This window comes from Rhinopithecus bieti, unplaced genomic scaffold (genome assembly GCF_001698545.2).
Source record: "Rhinopithecus bieti isolate Rb0 unplaced genomic scaffold, ASM169854v2 scaffold_11655, whole genome shotgun sequence".
NCBI lineage: Eukaryota > Metazoa > Chordata > Mammalia > Primates > Cercopithecidae > Rhinopithecus > Rhinopithecus bieti.
The window spans coordinates 136,255-155,989 of record NW_016806861.1 but is presented as its reverse complement, the minus strand read 5'-3'; the positions used below and the strand labels follow the sequence as shown (position 1 = coordinate 155,989).

At 38.1% G+C, this 19,735-nt stretch overlaps 1 protein-coding gene across 1 annotated transcript in view; it reads left to right on the top strand.

Moving 5' to 3' along the window:
• Positions 1-19,735, top strand: part of SPEF2 (sperm flagellar and cilia associated 2) — a 198,216-nt gene that overhangs the window by 129,133 nt on the left and 49,348 nt on the right. Inside the window, exons 23-25 of the mRNA XM_017878302.1 lie at positions 8,837-8,974; positions 14,664-14,815; positions 18,612-18,792. Of these exons, the coding sequence (XP_017733791.1) occupies positions 8,837-8,974; positions 14,664-14,815; positions 18,612-18,792 (471 nt within the window). The remainder of the gene's footprint in view (positions 1-8,836; positions 8,975-14,663; positions 14,816-18,611; positions 18,793-19,735) is intronic.

Here is a 19,735-nt window from a genome sequence, read left to right as displayed (position 1 = left end):
TATATATATATATATTATATGTGGATATTTAGCTACATGGTTAGATATGGTGGACACAGTCACTTTTATTTTCTTCACTTATTATTAGGTATGGAAGAATAGAAATAAATATAACTTCAAAAGAAGCTAGAAAATAAAGCTGAGGAAAGGAGAAAGGAATTCATGAGGATAATTCTTAAAAACTTGGAATTAAATTTAAATTTAAAATTTGGCAAATAAAACATATTAAACTTAAAATTCAATCCAGGCAATAAAGGCAGAGAAACCTCTAGAAAGAATGGTCAAGGGAAGAAAAATAAACTTTGAGTAGAAATTTGAATATTAGAAATTATCCATGGATACTAGAGAGCAACATACATAATTTCTACTTGGAAGGTTCAGTAAATTTTGGCCAAATCAACCTTATCAAAGACATTATAACATTTTTAGCAGTGGATCTTCAGCAACAGTATACAATAGAGAAACTTCTGACGTCAAGTTAAAAAAAATAAATAAACCTGCCTTTGTTTCATTCCTTATGACCAAACTAATTAGATTTAGTATAAATCCTTGTATCACATTTATTTTTAAAAGGGTACAGGTAATTCTGATTGAAATAAGCACTCTATTCCTTTTTTTTTTTTTTTTTGACATTTTATAGCTACATGATCTTGTAAAAACTGGTGAAAGTAAGTGGAAAAACTTCTGTGACTATTACATTTCTGTCCATTTTCCTTGCTACGGTTTTTTATTTTCATCAATTTTAAGGCAGCAACAGTAATAACTAAATGCTGAGCATGCACTATGTTCTGGCACTGTCTTTTTCATCCCCACAACCACCCTCTGAGACAGGTACTAGTAATACTCCCATTTTATAGATTAACAAATATGGTAAAGAAGCCAACATAGTAAGCAGTAGTGTTGGGATTCTGTGCCCAAGTTGCCCTGTTCCTCATTATGGTATAAAATCTTTGTGTCCAAAGTGTTTTTGTCTTAAATTTGACTGCTATCTTATATAAATACCATAAACCTTCCTTTATTTTTAATTTGCATGTGGTCATATAAGTTTCCACACTGACCTTTTTGTGTCATTTTGTTTTATGTATCTCTAGTAAGCACCACATAAGTTGAATGTGGGTTTTTACCCAGTGGAAAGTCTTTACAACTTTTGTAAGAATAGAAGTTTTTAATGATTTAGTCTGCATGATCTTCTCAATTAATAGTTATGAATCTCTCTTAAATACATCTCTGATTTATAGATTTAGTAATTCCCTAATTCTTGCTAAATAAAATGTGAAAACCAGCAATGCCTCTGGGCAAGTTCATAACAAAAACTCATTGCTTTAATCCCTTTTTATCCCTGGTAATATTCCTTGTTCTTCAATTATTTCATTCCAATCGTATTAAATTAATAGAGAGGTTCTGCTGTTGCATTGTTCTCATTTTGTCCATTACAAAATTGAGCCACAGACATGATGTTACTTGCAAAGGTTTCACACTGAGTCCGTAGGAGAAAAAGAACCAGAATCAAGGTTGTCCTGCTTTTGTACTTTTTCCTCTGCTGTGTCCTCTCTTTTCTTTAAAAAATATGTAAAGAGGAGAATTGCATGAACCTGGGAGGTGGAGGCTTCAGTGAGCCAAGATCACGCTCACGGCACATTCCAGCCTGGGCGACAGAATGAGACTCTGCCTAAAAAGAACAAAAACAAACAAACAAAAAAAACTGGATCATCATGGCAGATACGAGGCAGGACTAGATTACAACTCTGGACAGAGCAGTGTGTGGAGGCTTGCACTGTGAATTTTAGCTCCAGATCAACTGCAAGAACAAACCAGCAATCCCGAGAGGACCCACAGACCCTCTGAAGGAGGCAGACTGCTCCTGCGGGACCTGGGAGACATGCCAAATACTATGAGTGCCCCAGCTGCATAAGTGGGAAGGGAGACCCTCCTCTCCTGAACACACCCTCACTGGAGAAACTGAAAGTCTGTTTGCAGAAGAAGTTTCTAACCTTACCTGGAGCTGAGTCAATTTCGAGAGCTGAGTGAAATACAGGGGTAGAGGAAGTAGCAGAAAGGCACTGGGAGCTCGCTGCGTGCCCAAGCAGCCCATTCCCGCCAGGCACCACAGGGTTCCATCGGGAGGGTGGCCAAAGGAGCAGGGGGTAAAACTCCACAGGGAGAAGGACGTGTAGCTGAACCTTGTAACAATTTGAACTGGGCAAGAAGCCTCCTGGCCAGAGCTCGGGGGGGCGGGGTGCACATCCAGTGTGCAGACTCCACAGGTGGGGGATGACCCAAGCCCTTTTGTTTCACAGCTGGGAGGTGGGTATCCTTGAACAAGTTCTCAAGCCCATCTCACCCACTGCCTGGAAACAGACTCGGGGCTGTTGGCAGAGGCCCGGTGGGAGTGAGACCGGCCCTTCGGTTTGCATGGAAGCTGCATGAGGCTGAGACTGCTGGCTTTCCCCCACTTCCCTGACGACCTACATGACTCAGCAGAGGCAGCCATAATCCTCCTAGGTACATATAAGTCCAGTGACCTGGGAATCTCACCCCCATCCCCAACAGTAGCTGCAGCAAAACCCACCCAAGGAGAGTCTGAGCTCAGACATGCTTAACCCTGCCCCCACCTGATGGTCCTTCCCTAGCCACCCTGGTAGCGGAAGACAAAGGGCATATAATCTTGGGAGTTCTAGGGCCCCGCCCACTGCTGGTCCCTCTCCACACTACTATAGCTGATGTTCTCTGGAAAGCACCACCTCCTGGCAGGACGCCAACCAGCACAAAAATAGATCATTAAACCACCAAGGTTAAGAACCCTCATGGAGTCCATTGCACTCCCCTACCACCTCCACCAGAACAGGCACTGGTATCCATGGCTGGGAGACCCACAGACAATTCACATCATAGGACTCTGTGCAGACAACCCCCAGTGCCAACCCGGAGCAGGGTAGACTTACTGGGTGGCTACACCCACAAGAGAGACAACAGTCACTGCAGTTTGGCTCAAGGAAAACCACATCCATAGGAAAAGCAGGAGAGTATTACATCAAGGGAACATCCTGAGGGACAAAAGAATCTGAACAAGAGCCTTCAGTCCTAGACCTTTCCTCTGCAGAGCCTACCCAAATGAGAAGGAACCAAAAAATCAGCCTTGGTAATGTGACAAAACAAGGCTCTTTAACACCCCGAAAAAAATCACACTAGTTCACCAGCAATGGATCCAAACCAAGAAATCCCTGATTTATCTGAAAAAAAATGAAAGGAGGTTAGTTATTAAGTTAATCAGGGAGGCACCAGAGAAAGGCAAAGCCACATGCAAGGAAATCCAAAAAACAATACAAAGAGTGAAGGGAGAAATATTCAAGGAAATAGGTAGCTGAAAGAAAAAACAAACAAAAATTCAGGAAACTTTGTACACACTTTTAGAAACCTGAAATGCTCTGGAAAGTCTCAGCAATAGAATTGAACAGGTAGAAGAAAGAAATTCAGAGCTCAAAGACAAGGTCCTCAGATTAACCCAGTCCAACAAGGACAATGAAAAAAGAAAAAGAAAATGTGAGTAAAGCCTCCAAGAAGTCTGGGATTATGCTAAATGACCAAACCTAACAATAATTGGTGTTCCTGAGGAAGAAGAGAATCATAAAAGCTTGGAAAACATATTTAGAGGAATAATTGAGGAAAACTTCCCCAGCCTTGCTAGAGACCTAGACATTCAAACACAAGAAGTACAAAGAACACCTGGGAAATTTATCATAAAAGAATCATCGCCTAGGCACACTGTCATCAGGTTATCCAAAGTTAAGACAAAGGAAGGAATCTTCAGAGCTGTAAGACAGAAGCACCAGGTAACTTATAAAGGAAAACCTATCGAATTAACAGCAGATTTCTCAGCAGAAACCCTACAAGCTAGAAGGCATTGGGGCCCTATCTTCAGCCTCCTCAAACAAAATAATTATCAGCCAATAATTTTGTATCAAGCGAAACTAAGCATCGTATATGAAGGAAAGGCATAGTCTTTCTCAAACAAACAAATGCTCAGAGAATTTGCCATTACCAAGTCACCACTACAAGAACTGCTAAAAGGAGCTCTAAATCTTGAAACAAATCCTGGAAACACATCAAAACAGAACCTCTTTAATGCATAAATCACACAGGACCTATAAAACAAAAATACGAGTTAAAAAGTCAAAACAAACAAACAAAAAAACCAAAAGTACACAGGCAACAAAGAGCATGATGAATGCAATGGTACCTCACATTTCAATACTAACATTGAATGTAAATGGCCTAAAGGCTCCACTTAAAAGATACAGAACTGCAGAATAGGTAAGAGCTCACCAACCAACTATCTGCTGCCATCAGTAGACTCACTAACACATAAGGACTCACATAAACTTAAAGTAGAGGAGTGGAAAAAGGCATTTCATGCAAATGGACACAAAAAGTGAGCAGGGATAGCTATTCTTATATCAGACAAAACAAACTGTAAAGCAACAGCAGTTAAAAGAGACAAAGAGGGACATTATATAATGGTAAAAGACCTTGTGCAACAGGAAAATATCACAATCCTAAACATATATGCACCTAACACTGGAGCTCCCAAATTTATAAAACAATCACTAATAGACCTAAGAAATGAGACACACAGCAACGCAATAATAGTGGGGGACAATAATATTCCACTGACAGCACTAGACAGGTAATCAAGATAGAAAATCAACAAAGAAACAATGGATTTAAACTATTCCTTGGAACAAATTGACTTAACAGATATATATGAACATTTCACCCAGCAACCGCAAAATACACATTCTGTTCAACAGAGCATAGAACTTTCTCCAAGATAGACCATATGATAGGCCATGAAATGAGCCTCAATAAATTTAAGAAAATTGAAATTATGTCAAGCACTCTCTTAGACTACAGTGAAATAAAACTGGAAATCAACTCCAAAAGAAATCTTCAAAACTATGCAAATACATGGAAATTAAATAACCTGCTCCTGAATGAGCATTGGATCAAAAACAAAATCAAGATGGAAATTAAAAAATTCTTCAAACTGAATGACAATGACACAACCTACCAAAACCTCGGATACAACAAAGGTGGTGCTAAAAGGAAAGTTCATAGCCCTAAATGCCTACATCAAAAAGATCGAAAGAGCACAAACTGACATTCTAAGGTCACACCTCAAGGAACTAGAAAAACAAGAACAAACCAAACTCAAACCCAGCAGAAGAAAGGAAAAAAAACAACATCAGAGCAGAGCTAAATAAAATTGGAACAACAACAACAACAATACAAAAGACAAATGAATCAAAAAGCTGGTTCTTTGAAAATAAAATTGATAGCCATTCTCAAGATCAACCAAGAAGAGAGAAAATCCAAATAACCTCACTAAGAAACAAAACAGGAGATACTACAACTGACCTCAGTGAAATACAAAAGATCATTCAAGGCTACTGTGAACACTTTTACACACACAAACCTGAAAACCTAGAAGAGATGGATATATTCCTGGAAGAATACAACCTTCCTAGCTTAAATCAAGAAGAATTAGATACCCTGAACTGACCAATAACAAGCAGCAAGATTGAAATGGTAATTTAAAAATTACCAACATATAAAAGTCCAGGACCAGATGGATTCACAGTAAAATTCTACTAGACATTCAAAGAAGAATTGATACCAATCCTTTTGATACTACTTCACAATATAGAGAAAGAAGGAACCCTCTCTAATTCATTCTATGAAGCCAGCATTACCCTAATACCAAAACTAGCAAAGGACGACCAAAAAAGGAAATTATAGACCGATATCCTTGATAAACATAGATGCTAAAAATCCTTAACAAAATACTAGCCAACCAAATCCAACAACATGTCAAAAAGATAATCCACCATGATCAAGTGGCTTTTATACCAGAGATGCAGGGATGGTTTAACATACACAAGTCAATAAATGTGATACACCACATAAACAGAATTAAAAACAAAAATCATGTGATCATCTCAACAGATGCAGAAAAAGCATTTGACAAAATCCAGGATGCCTTTATGATTAAAACTCTCAGCAAAAATTGGCATACAAGGGACATACCTCAATGTAATAAAAGCCATCTATGACAAACCCACAGCCAACATAATACTGAATGGGGAAAAGTTGAAAGCATTTCCTCTGAAAACTGAAACAAGACAAGTATGCCCACTCTCACCTCTCCTCTTCAACATAATACTGGAGGTCCTAGCCAGAGCAGTCAGACTAGAGAAAAAAATAAAACGCATTGAAGTCAGTAAAGAGGAAGTCAAACTGTTCGTTTGCCGATGATATGATCGTTTACCTTGAAAACCCTAAAGACTCCTCCAGAAAGCTCCTAGAACTAATAAAACAATTCAGCAAAGTTTCTGGATACAAGATTAATGTACACAAATCAGTAGTTCTTCTATACATCAACAGCAGCCAAGCAGAGGATCAAATCAAGAACTCAACCCCTTTTACAATAGCTGCACACAAAAAAAATGAAATACTTAGGAATATGCCTAACCAAAGAGTCAAAAGACCTCTACAAGGAAAACTACAAAACACTGATGAAAAAAATCATAAATGACACAATGACGCAAATGTTTGGGTGAGGGAGAAGGGACAAGATGGAGGAAGGTGAACAAGATGGAGCAGTACCTGTTGTTTCCGGGTTCTTCATCACCAACTTACCCGCGCGTGGGAAAATGCAGCCTGCGCCCGGGAAGATGTAGATCAACCGAGCATGCGCCAGGTGATGTCAATCTGAAGAGATGGAAACTTACCTGGCCATGCCTATGGAGACGCCCCTATCACGCCCTTATCCCGCCCACTGCCCTCCCCCTTCCAGTACCAATGCATAAAAGTCCGCTGCCGGCAGGAGCTGGCGTGACTTCTTCGGCCCCTGCATTCGTGGACCGGGGAACCTCACCCGAGAGCGCCTGCACGACTTCCCTGGCCCCCCTACACCTGAGGACCAAAGAACCTCACCCAAGAGTGTGCATATTTGCAATAAAGGGCTGCCACTTTCTTATGTACTTTGGCCTCATGTTTAATTACTTAGCTCTCCTAAATTAAGTTACATTAAATTAAATTAAGACAGCAAGCAAATGGAAACACATACCATGCTCATGGATGGGTAGAATCAATATTGTGAAAATGATCATACTGCCCAAAGCAATCTACAAATTAAATGCAATCCCCATCAAAATACCACCAACATTCTTCAGAGCATTAGAAAAAACAATTCTAAAATTCATATGGAACCACAAAGAGCCTACATTGCCAAAGCAAGACTAAGCAAAAAGAACAAATCTAGAAGCATCACACTACCTGATTTCAAACTATACCATAAGACCATAGTAACCAAAACAGCATGATACTGGTATGAAAATAGGCACATAGACCAATGGAACAGAATAGAAAACCCAGAAATAAACCCAAATACCTACAGCCAACTGATCTTTGACAAAGCAAACAATAACATAAATTGGGGAAAGGACACCCTATTCAACAAATGGCGCTGGGATAATTGGCTAGCCACACGTAGGGGAATGAAACTGGATCCTCATCTTTCACCTTATACGAAAATCAACTCAAGATGAAATAAGGTCTTAAACCTAAGACCTGAAACTAAATATTCTACAAGATAATATTGGAAGAACCCTTCTAGACATAGGCTTAGGCAAGGATTTCATGACCAAAAACCCAAAAGCAAATGCAATAAAAGCAAAGATAAATTGCTGGGACCTAATTAAGCAAAACAGCTTTTGCACAGTAAATGGACAGTCAGCAGAGTAAACAGACAACCCACAGAATGGGAGAAAATTTTCACAATCTATACATCTGACAAAAGACTAATGTCCAGAATCTACAATGAATTCAAATCAGTAAGAAAAAAAATAATCCCATCAAGAAGTGGGCTACGGATATAAATAGACAATTCTCAAAGGAAGATATACAAATAGGCAACAAACATATGAAAAGATGCTCAGCATCACTAATGATCAGGGAAATGCAAATCAAAACCACAATGTGATACCACCTTACTCCTGCAAGAATGGCCATAATGAAAAAAACAAAAACCAGTAGATGTTGGCGAGGATGCGGTGATCAGGGAACACTTCTACGCTGCTGGTGGTAATGTAAACTAGTACAGACACTATGGAAAATAGTGTGGAGATTCCTTTAAGAACTAAAAGTAGAACTGCCATTTGATCCAGCAATCCTATTATTGGGTATCTACCCAGAGGAAAAGAAGTCATTATTTGAAAAAGATACTTGCCCACGCTGTTTATAGCAGCACAATTCACAATTGCAAAATCGTGGAACCAACCCAAATACCTGTCAATCAATGAGTGGATAAAGAAACACTGTGATATATATTTTTTTGGTGAACAATATGTTACACCTGTGGTATTAATTAACAAATTTATGCCCTTGATTTAATACAGCTGCATATTTTTTCCACCAACAATTGCCATTTCCCCCAAAAAAATTCACTGAAATGACTTTTTCAATCAAACACATTTTTTTTAGGAAGGATTAAAGCACATAAAACATAGCCATTCATGAATAAAGTAAAACATAGTGGGTTTGTGGTAGGCATAGACATATGATGTGGTGAGGTCCTCTTCAGACATGAGGGACTGACCGAATAGACTCAAAATGAATATTGGTTGAATGAGCACATACAATACAGGAGTTCAATTGGTGTAAAATTTCTTTAGAGACATTTTTAAGAGAGGCAAAGGATTTTAGTTTTATTGCACCTAGGTGGTTTGAGCAGCGGTCTAAAGCATAGTGACGATGCCGATGCTTGTTTTCTGTCTAGGATCTGCGAGACCGCCTGTGGGACATTTGTGATGCCCGGAAGGAAGAGGCAGAGCAGGAGCGGCTTGACATCATTAATGAGAGCTGGTTACAGGACTCTCTTGGAATGACAATGAACCATTTCTTTTCCCTAATGCAGGTAAGAGCAGTGGTCACAATGACCCAGGCACTTCCCTTCACAGCCTCATCCCTCAGTCCCTCATATGACACTTTCTTGGGAATATGAGAGGTCTGTTCAGGGCTCATTTTGGTATAGCACTATGCCTGGTATGAGCTCCAACTCACCAAGAAAGCTAGCTGAAATAATACATTTTGGTCCAGCCCAATATGCACCCAAATTGGAAGCATCCCAAGCAACTACCCACCAGCTTTGCTCCAGGTGGCCTAGATATGTAGAAAGCCACAGTAGAAATAGTGTCTACAACTGAGTTACCTCACCAGACTCTCAAAGCAGACCCCGTAAGTGAACAAAGAAAGCCCAGGAAAGCAGCCTGACCACAACAAACATAGGCAAGATCAGGCCAAGCAGACATTTGATTCCTGAAAATAAAAAGTTTTCCAATGCTGGACTAGAAAAACAGACCATAATCAATGCAACCTGATTAACTTATATTTGCAGCCTATTAAGTTAAAAAAAAGTTGCACAGGACAAGATTAGAAGACAGGTGCTGATTTTATTCTGACACCATTGCCAGAAATAGGGGAGAAAGCACAAACCCAACTCTGCCAAGACAAAGGGCTAGAGAGTTTTTAAGAGCCGGAGTAGGTTAGAAGGTATGGGTCATAGGCCAACTGTGTTTGCCAATTGATGTTATCAGAAGGAAAAGTCAACTTTCTACAATCTTCATCACAGGAGGTAGTTTTAGGACTTGAAGCAATGCACCTAGTGAAGTTAGGCTCCTACTCTCACACAGGAACTGGGAGACAGAGGCACTGTATTCCTTGATGATTAATTACATTACAAAGAGATGGTTTTTAGGTCCTTGAGAAAGACATTCTTTTCTGGGTTGTACAAATGGTAGGAGGCTTTTGAAAAGATTTACATCTCAAAGGAACAGTGAAAGGATTTACAATGTCAAGTTTTCTTAAAGCAAATGCTCTAACAAAAGGGAGGTGGGGCCTAGAGTCAGGAAGCAGCCTGTCTAAAGTTGAGTCAAACTGAAGAGAATATGAAGGCTGTCTTTGTTCAAGTTGTGTGTACATGAGTATTTTTTTCCTAAAACAACAGGAGTGAAGAGAGAGAATGGAAAAGGGTACATTTCTGGTCTTTAGTTGATTAACTTAGATAAAGAGATACTACAGGAAATGAGAGTACTTATCTGGCAATCCCTACAGCTAGTGCATAATAGGTGTTCAGTAAATGTCTTTTCATCAAAGGACCAATACATGCTGGTACTTCCAGCCTTCAAAGGGACAATTCATGGCTCAGGCATAGGCCAGACCACAGAAGGTCTGAAATATCAGCAGAAATCTGAGAGGCAGGAGCAGCCCCTCAGGTAGAAGATTTCAAGAAATCAGGATACCAGGACAGTGAAGACCCCATGCAACCATGTTAGGAATCTGGATTGGAAAGAGAAGATGGAGTTAGAAAGATGTTATCCAAAGCAGAGGACAAAGCCGGGCCACAACCAGGAGGACACATCCACATGGCTTGAGTTGTATGCAAAGATTAAAGTGAGGTGCCTAAGCAGCCTAGACCAGTCTGGATAGCATCCCCATGACATTGGTTTGGGCAAGGAAAAATCAAGTATTATAAACAGTTGTATCAAAAGCTTATGGCAGAAATAGCTGAAAACCAATAATGAAGGCAGATAAGTTTTATGAATCATTCTTGATTAACAGCAATACATACCACCTTTGAAAATATTATATGACTCAATATTTTAATAATCCCTAGATATAGGACTTTTATCTTGAGAAATTGAATTAATATCTAAGACCAACAAGGAATAAAGAGGAAAAAGCAGTAAATAAAATCTAACATTTCCTAAATTCTTAATATGTATATGCCAGGCACCATTCTAAAGATTTTCACATATAATACATTAAAACTTCCCAACAAATTTTCACTCTTGCACCCAGGTTGGAGTGCAATGGTGCAATCTCACCTCACTGCAACCTCTGCCTCCCAAGTAGCTGGGATTACAGGTGCCCACTACCACGCCTGGCTAATTTTTGTATTTTTAGTAGAGACACGGTTTCACCATGTTGGCCAGGCTGGTCTCGAACTCCTGACCTCAGGTGATCCATCCGCCTCTGCCTCCCACAGTGCTGGGATTACAAGAGTGAGCCACCACCCCTGGCCCACTGCAAGTTCCATTATTTTCATTTCACAAATGAGGAAACTGAGACAAACACAGGTGAAACAATTTGCCCATCTGACTTCAAAGCCAGTACAGTAGCTCCCCTTCTCCTCGGGTTTATTTTCCATAGTTTGTTACCCACAGTCTGAAAATATTACATGGAAATTTCCAGAAATAAATAATTCATAAGTTTTAAATTGTGCTCCATTTTGAGTACTGTGATGAAGTCTCACACTGTTTCATTCTGTCTTGCTCAGAACGTAAATCATCCCCCTGTCCATAATATCCACCCTGTAGATGCTACCTGCCCATCTGTTAGTCACTTAGTAGCCAATTTAGTTATCAGATGAAAAATCATAGTGTATATAATGTTTGGAACTATCTGAGGTTTCACGCATCCATTGGGGGTCTTGAAACTTATCCCCCATGGATAAGGGAGTGTCTACTGTATTCCTAACCACTGCTTTATTGTTCAAATAGTTGGAAGTTTGCCACATAGAACTGAAGAGAGCCCTATTTTGCACTGACCAATAAGATCCTATAAAAACCAAGGGTGGAAATTACAAAAGAAGAGGTTTCAATTCAATATTTAAAGAAAGAGCCTAATGAACAGCCCATCAAGTAACAGATTTTGGAGGCAATGAGCTTTTTGTCCAGGATGCTCAAAAGCAGAAGTTTGCATATGGTTTTGGAGGACCAGTGGAAAGTACACTAGAGAAAGCCTTTAAGAATCTGTGGTATTGAATAACAGACAGCTAGATAAATGTATCCCAAAGCAGGTTCCATAGACATTAGTCCTACAAGATGTTTCACAAAACAAGGACTCTGTGATAAAATGACTTTGGGAAGTGCTATCTACTCTAGCCTTCCTCCCTCTCCCTGGGAGACTGACGAGTGTATCGACATATTTAGATATTGAAATGCCCTACAGGAAGGAAATCCTTTTTCTATTTCTATTTTCTACACTATTTGACCTTGAGAAGTTTTTGTTTCATCCCCAACAAGGTACTCATTAACTGCCTATAGGACAAGTTTTCTACAAAATGTGTTTTAGAAAATGCTATGCTAGATGATTTCTAAAATTCCTTTTAAATCTAAGATTCTGTCACAATTAAAAATCTTAAGAGAAAATATTGTTTACAAGTTATCATAAATGTAACAGGAATTTTGATTAATTCTGCCTTTATGAAAATCTTGGATATGGTATGGCATCTTATTCAGATTTAGTTAATTAAATTATGCCTTCTAAAAATAAATTAATATTTTATATAAGATAATCACTATAGTAAGGTAAGCCTAAGGCACAGAGAACAGCACTGTCCCAAATACCAACTGTATAAAAGAAGCTCTACTAAACCTAATCTTTATTAAATAGTTTAGTTCTATAAGTTAAGGAGGAAATAATTTCCTGATTTCTAAATTTATTTACTAAATAATACAATGCTATGATTTAATGACTAATAATTTTTATAACCTCAACACACTTATTTTAATTCCCCAAAGTTGTCAATATTCAGTCTGTACAAATTGGGTTTCTATATGATCCAATTCACCATAAATGTGGCATTCTGCAAGTTCTCATAAGTAAAATTTACAAGACTCATTTTTCACCCCTGTTTTACCAAACCTAAGCATGACAGGTGTAAACACTTGTTGTCAAACTGTAGGATTTGTTCATACATTAATATTTTAAAACTTAATTTGGTTGTTTTGCAAGGAAAGAGAAAAGGTTTAGTTTTCTTGTCATTTCAAAATGCTAGTTTAAAAAACTACTTAAATATGTATTTATGTTTAAAATCCAAGGAGACTATTAAAATGTTCTGTAATGTAAAACAATACATAAATGGTACTTTTATTTTTTAACTTAGATGCAAGTTCACCAAATTAATTTTTTCCTGTTTCAGTCATTTAGTTAGAAAAGTTGAATAGTATAGAAAACAGCTTTTTCCAGGAGCGATTTGGCTTAACCTTTTCTGTATCAAACACAGACTTATTGAAACTGTTCTTGTCTTTTATTGTAGACTACAGTAAAAAACCAGACATTTATTTATTCTGTACTGTGAATATGGCAATAAGAGAATATTTCTTGATATTTTACAAAATAAGTAGTGACATAATTGATAAATTCATAAATATCTTTGAGTTTGGTTTAGATAAGACTTTGAACATTAGGTCAATTTTGTTTTCCTTTTTAAAAAGATGCTTTCTGTAATTAGCTAGATATCGTGGAATTCGTCTATGTAAGGAGCTTCAATATTTAGGCCCTCAGGTACTGAGTAGCCCAGGTGACTAAAGTAAAGTCTGGAGGTCATGTTTACACTAACAAAGAGAAGCACAGATATACACGATATTGTCCTAAACCCAGTGGGAGACAGGTTGAAAAATACCACATTCTACGTTTGTGTTGTTGGCATTGTGCAGAATCTAACTATGCACACACTTCAGCGTATGCATACCACAAAAGGAAATGACCTTTGCTGACAGGGAGTCACAACAAGGGAGTGACCGATACTCACCTTCCCACCAGCTCCTCTGGGCTGCTCCATTTTTCACAAGGTACTTACTGGCAAAGCAAGCAGAAGGGTTTAGCTGTGAGCACTGGAGGAACTGAATTATCTCTCTTCTCTGCGTATTGAACAAGAAAGGAAATTGTGGAAAGAGAACTATTCTTTAGACTCTATGTTGCTGGGTGCAGTGGCTCACGCCTGTAATCCCAGCACTTTGGGAGGCTGAGGTGGACAGATCACCTGAGGTCAGGAGTTCAAAACCAGCCTGGCCAACATTGCAAAACCCTGTCTTTACTAAATATACAAAAAGTAGGAGAGCGTGGGGGCAGGGCCCTGTAAACCCAGCTACTCAGGAGGCTGAGGCAGGAAAATCGCTTGAACCCAGGAGGTGGAGGTCGCAATGAGCTGAGATCATACCACTGCATTCCAGCCTGTATGATAGAGCAAGACTCTGTCTCAAAAAGAAAACAAAAAAAAAAAAAAAAAAAAAAAAAGAAAGAAAGAAAAAAAACTTTATGTTGCCCTTTGTCGTTTCTCCACAGCTAGGTTGCTCTAGTGAACCAGAACCTAGTGTCTTTTTGTATTTGTATTTTGTATTTGTATGTATAGTGTTTTTTGACATCTCCCATATCAACTCATATGCTACCTATGACAAAGAAGTTTGCTACTATATTGGCTGATTGAATCTAGGACACAGGAATTGCTAATGTTAAAATAGTGAATAGCATGCATTACTTGAAACATCATACATTCTGTAACTGTCACAATGTCAAGAGGCATAGAAAAGTCATTTTGTTAAGTAGAATCATGTTTCATAAATGTAGAGAATGCAAAGTCACTAGTTAATTTTAATGAAAATCTTAGATATAGACTTATAACCAATGCTCCTTCTTAATTTCCAGAAAATTATTTTCAATGTAAATGTTTCCAAAATAGCACTTTCAGAGGCTTATATCGGAAATATGTACGGATCAGCTTGTTCTTTCTTGGATATTAACATTCACATTTGCTATTAAAGGCAGAACTGAACCGTTTCCAAGATACGAAGAGACTCCTTCAAGATTATTACCGGGGAATGGAAAGTAAAATCCCAATAGAGGACAATAAGAGATTTACTCGAATCCCTTTGGTCCAGCTAGATAGTAAAGACAATTCCGAAAGCCAACTTAGGTAAGGCAGGCTATTATATCACACTGTAATTGTTTTAAACATAAAGCTTTGTGATTTAAAATTAATTACCACTAATAAAAATCACACTCCTTCATCTGCAAATCCAAGGTCCAAAAAAGCTCTAATAAACAAACTTTTTTTTTTTAACGTTAGTGTGTCATTGACTTAAGACTACTAATATGCATTATCCAATTTATAGGGAATATTTACTCATTTTGCTGCATAGAGAAAATGCGTTTTATGATGGAGTCATCCCACAGACTCTGCAGGTGGTATTCAGGAATATATGGAATACACAAATTCTGAATTCTGAAACACTTTTGGCCCCAACAGTTTCTGGTAAGAAATTATGAACCTCGGCCAGGCGCGGTGGCTCACGCCTGTAATCCCAGCACTTTGGGAGGCCGAGGCGGCAGATCACGAGGTCAGGAGATGGAGACCATCCTGGCTAACACGGTGAAACCCTGTCTCTACTAAAAATACAAAAAAATTTAGCTGGACATGGTGGCGGGCACCTGTAGTCCCAGCTATTCAGGAGGCTGAGAATGGCGTGAACCTGGGAGGCGGAGGTTGCAGTGAGCCGAGATCGTGCCACTGCACTCCAGCCTGGGTGACAGAGCGAGATTCCAATCTCAAAAAAAAAAAAAAAAAAAAAAAAAAAAGAAATTATCAACATCTAACACTTTTATGAAAGGACCAAAACAGGGGTGTGTGTGTGTGTGTGTGTGTGTGTGTACATATTGTATTATATAAATGAAAATGGAAGGTGTTTTCAGTCTTTTACAGGTAAAGACATTGAGAAACAGTAAAGTCTCAGTGGTATGTGATAATGACCTTATGAGAGTGACTGAAAGACCTATTGATAGTCTAGCATCAGATTTCTGCCAGCAAAAAAATAAACTTGGTGGTAGGATAGAAGAAAAAATTTATTTTCAGCCAAGCAAATCCTGTGCAATGTAAAATTCTGTAAGTCATTGTTTTTGTACATCCAATGGGTAGGGGCAAGGGAAAGGCAAGATCCCCAACTCTGAGAAGTTCTGAACAGATAGAAAAATGTCTTCTAGAAATGGGAGGTAGGAGTGGTGGTGATTCCTGTGGCATGGAACTATAAAAAATTAAGAGAGCTTTTAAAATTAAAGCAATTAAAAAATAGAAATCAAAATCCTTAAAATTAAATGAATTTTAATTTGAACTAAATAAAATATAGTGAAGAATTAAAACAATCCTTTTAAATGATCAGTAGGCAGGTGATAAACAGAAAATATTATATCAGATATGAGGAGGGGAAAAAGAAAGTCAGATTTTAAAAAATAATATAAAGTCACTGAAAGTTAAATGTAAATCTCCAAGGGGATGAGCTATATATTTTATGTTGAAGGCAGTGTACCATATTTTTACAAGTTTGCTCAGTCAATGCAGGTGTCAGGAGTTGCACAAACTAAACGCAGGATAATGAATATATTTTGAAGTAAGACAGATCTGGTTTGAATCCTAGTTCTGTTAATCATTGTATGTAAATAAATTAAGACAATTTATTTGTTGTCAAGTCACTCCATCTGTCTTAAGCCTCAGTTTCCTTATCTGTAAAGAAGGGATGTTGTGAAGATTATGGAAAATAAAATCTACAAAACATTTAGTACCATCTCGTGGTATCAGAAGATGAGACTGAGTCCCAATAACACTCAATAAATATTGATTATTACCTATTGTATCCTCCTGATTTGTTTCTTTTACCCTCCCTTATTCCAAAAAGAATTTGAGATGGCCTGAACACAATATTTTATGCAGTGATCCAAAGCCCATTTCTGTTCTCTCCTGGCTTTTTCCATCTACTCCCATCACATCCCTGTCAGGCCCACGTGTACACAAGAATATCTAAGAGTAAAAATGTGTCCCCTCTTTTGACACAAATAGAAGGAAAATATTCAGCAAGATGCTGAAAGAGAACTTTGAGATTAAAAACAATTTTAAAAAATCCAAAGGCAATATAAACCACTAGAACCATCAAAAGAGGCCAAATGTCTATGTCTAGAGTGGCAGTACATTCTGTTCTCAGCACACAATAGCAAGTCAGGCATAATGGGTAAGCTGTTGATGTTGGGTAGTAGAATGAAACTGGCAAAAGAACAGCCAGTTCTTATTTCCTGTGAAAAACTCTGCACCAGTCTCAGCCTCAAATCACAGCTTTGGGTACCTACTGGAACTATCAGTCAATCAATCAATCAACCAATTAACCTATCAACCTGTCATATATAAAGAAAAACAAGAACAATGTTAAAAATTTTCATATATTTTGTCTGCTTTATTCCTCCCAACAACCGTATAGTAATAATAATATTAGTAGTAGTATCATAAGATTATTCACAATGATAGTAATAACTCTTAGTTGATAATGATTACTTGTAATAATTATCATATTTGTATTATTCTAAGAGGAACTGAACTTGATAAAGTCAAATGACATGCTCAAGTTTATACCTACTAATAGTGAGAGAGCTACCTCAATCAGTCTTTTCCAGTAAATAAATTCTAAATGCAAATTCTTATTCTAAGTTATATATCACCAGTTCTGTCGTCCAAAGCAAGATGTTGAAAAATACATGTTGTACTGTATTAAACATCTCGAGATCATTACATAAGCCTTACCCTAAGTTATTGAGCACATGAATCACAGTCAAACTGGAGTGACAGTGATTTAGCCTTATTTGATTTTTAAAATGTAATTTAATTTGGGGGTAGATGAGTCGCAGATCCTCAATACACTGCCTTTTTAGGCACGGTAGACTGTGACTGTGATGCTGTACCAGTGATTCATTTTTCTGAATCACTGCTCTGTTCTCCAGCAACTTGAGTCTACAAAACCAAATGCTTGTTCCTAGATTACTGATTCTGACTCTCTTCCTCTAGTTTCAACAAAGGCATCCTTGGAGCTGTTCTCTTCTCGTTTCTTCCCCAAGCTGATAGCTCTTTGCTCTTTCTATTACTAAAGGGAGATCTCAGTCACAATAAGCATTCTACCTTGTAGATCTTTCCCTGCTTCTGTTAACCTTTGAGATCCTGGGATCCTTCTGGGATAAGATATTCCCAGAGGCAGATCAAAAATTTCTTCACAGGAGCAGCAATAAGGGAAGAGGGAGGGAGAGCTTAACTTTGTGTCCCCACAGCACTTTATAAAACAAAGAAAAAATCTTTATGGGGGTGGTGCTGCAGGCTACCCCACCTACCATCAAAACTTAGCTGCCTCTGTGCAGTAGCCCCTTTCAGACCTCACATGACTATTAGTCATGTGCTACTGTCAGAGGAGATCAGGTGTGTTCAATGTGGTATGGCCGTGGACAGTCATGTCCTACCTTCAGTTGTGCCCTCCGGGATGCCAAATGATACTTGTCACCTTGGAAAAGTGATCCCCAGTTTTGTTTAGTTTGCTTTTTCATGACTGACTTTTTAATTTATCCTTCATGGGAAGTGTATGCTCTGGAACAAATTACAAAGTCACATTTTTTTATAATAGCCATTGTCTGATCCTCTGCTTTATGATTACTGAGAATTAAGTCTCAAAATTATGTTTTTTGTTGTTGTTTGCTTTGAGTCTCTTCTTATTAACAAGACGTTCTAGACCACAAAAATTTGAATGCAGTCTTTTGTAATCTTTTCTCCATTAAAATAATTCTTCCAGGAAAACTTTGAAAATTGAAATTAAACCAAGAGAGTAAAATTTACAAAGTAACATGGTCACAAAAACAGAATTCTGTTAAGCAAAATTTTTATATCCCTTTTGCTTGTTTGTTTCTCAAAGAATTCCTCTATTTCCTCGAATATCCATTTCTCTGGAAACAGTTACGCCCAAACCAAAAACAAAATCAGTACTGAAGGGCAAGATGGATAATTCCCTAGAAAACGTTGAGTCCAACTTTGAGGCTGATGAAAAGTTGGTCATGGACACCTGGCAACAGGCTTCTTTAGCAGTATCTCATATGGTAAGCAATGTTCATTGTATTTCCTGTTAGTAATACACATTCATTGAATACCAAGCTTGGTAATACGCTATAAGTAGAAAATTTACACAATGTTCTCAAGCACTGTAGAAAGTTGTACCTTCAAAACATTTTTTTTTTTCTGAAAGAAATAGATAAATGTGATTCGGTCAATAAATTTTTGAGATCATGAAACAAATGAACCAACACTTAGGTTATTTTCTGTGCTGGACTCCGGTTCCAAGTGCAGGGCCTAAAGGCATTCAGGAAATGTTAATGAGGCGAGTCAAGTGTAAGAAAATCAAGACGGAATGGGTCTGGGGCCAAGCAGAAGTCACACCCCTGTTTGCAGGAGCACTTGCAATTGCCATTTAAAAATGAGGTCTGGCATGGTCAGATTTTCCAATTTTCCAAGAAAAGCCAGGCATTCAGATTTTTATGTAAAACTACTAATTTTAACATGTAAGAAATGAAAGAAAAATTTTTAAAAAATATTCTGCAGAGCCAAGCAAATCACACATCAGGCCTATAGGGCTCTAGTTGGCAACCCCACTGCTAGGCATTTTTCCTAAGTCACCTATGAGGTAAGTATTGTTATTATCCAATTTACGGTGGGGAATTAAGGTTCAGAAAGGCTAAGAAACTTGCCCAAATTCTCCTAGCAGGTAAATATCAAAATGAAATTTGAACCTAGGTCTATATGACTTCAAAGCTTGTATCATTTCTACCCAAATCAAAAGGGAAAGGGGAGGCATACATGTAACTTTAATCCAAACAGAAGGTCCACACCATGAAGAAGATACACACAGAGTTTAACTCAGATGATCAATTGCTATTCCCTCATCTGCCGGGTCCTGGGTATACCAAGATGTCTTCTCTTTTCACAACATGCCAAGCCTTCTTTGAGTTTCCGTGAAATATCTCTTTCAAACAGAAAGCAGCATCA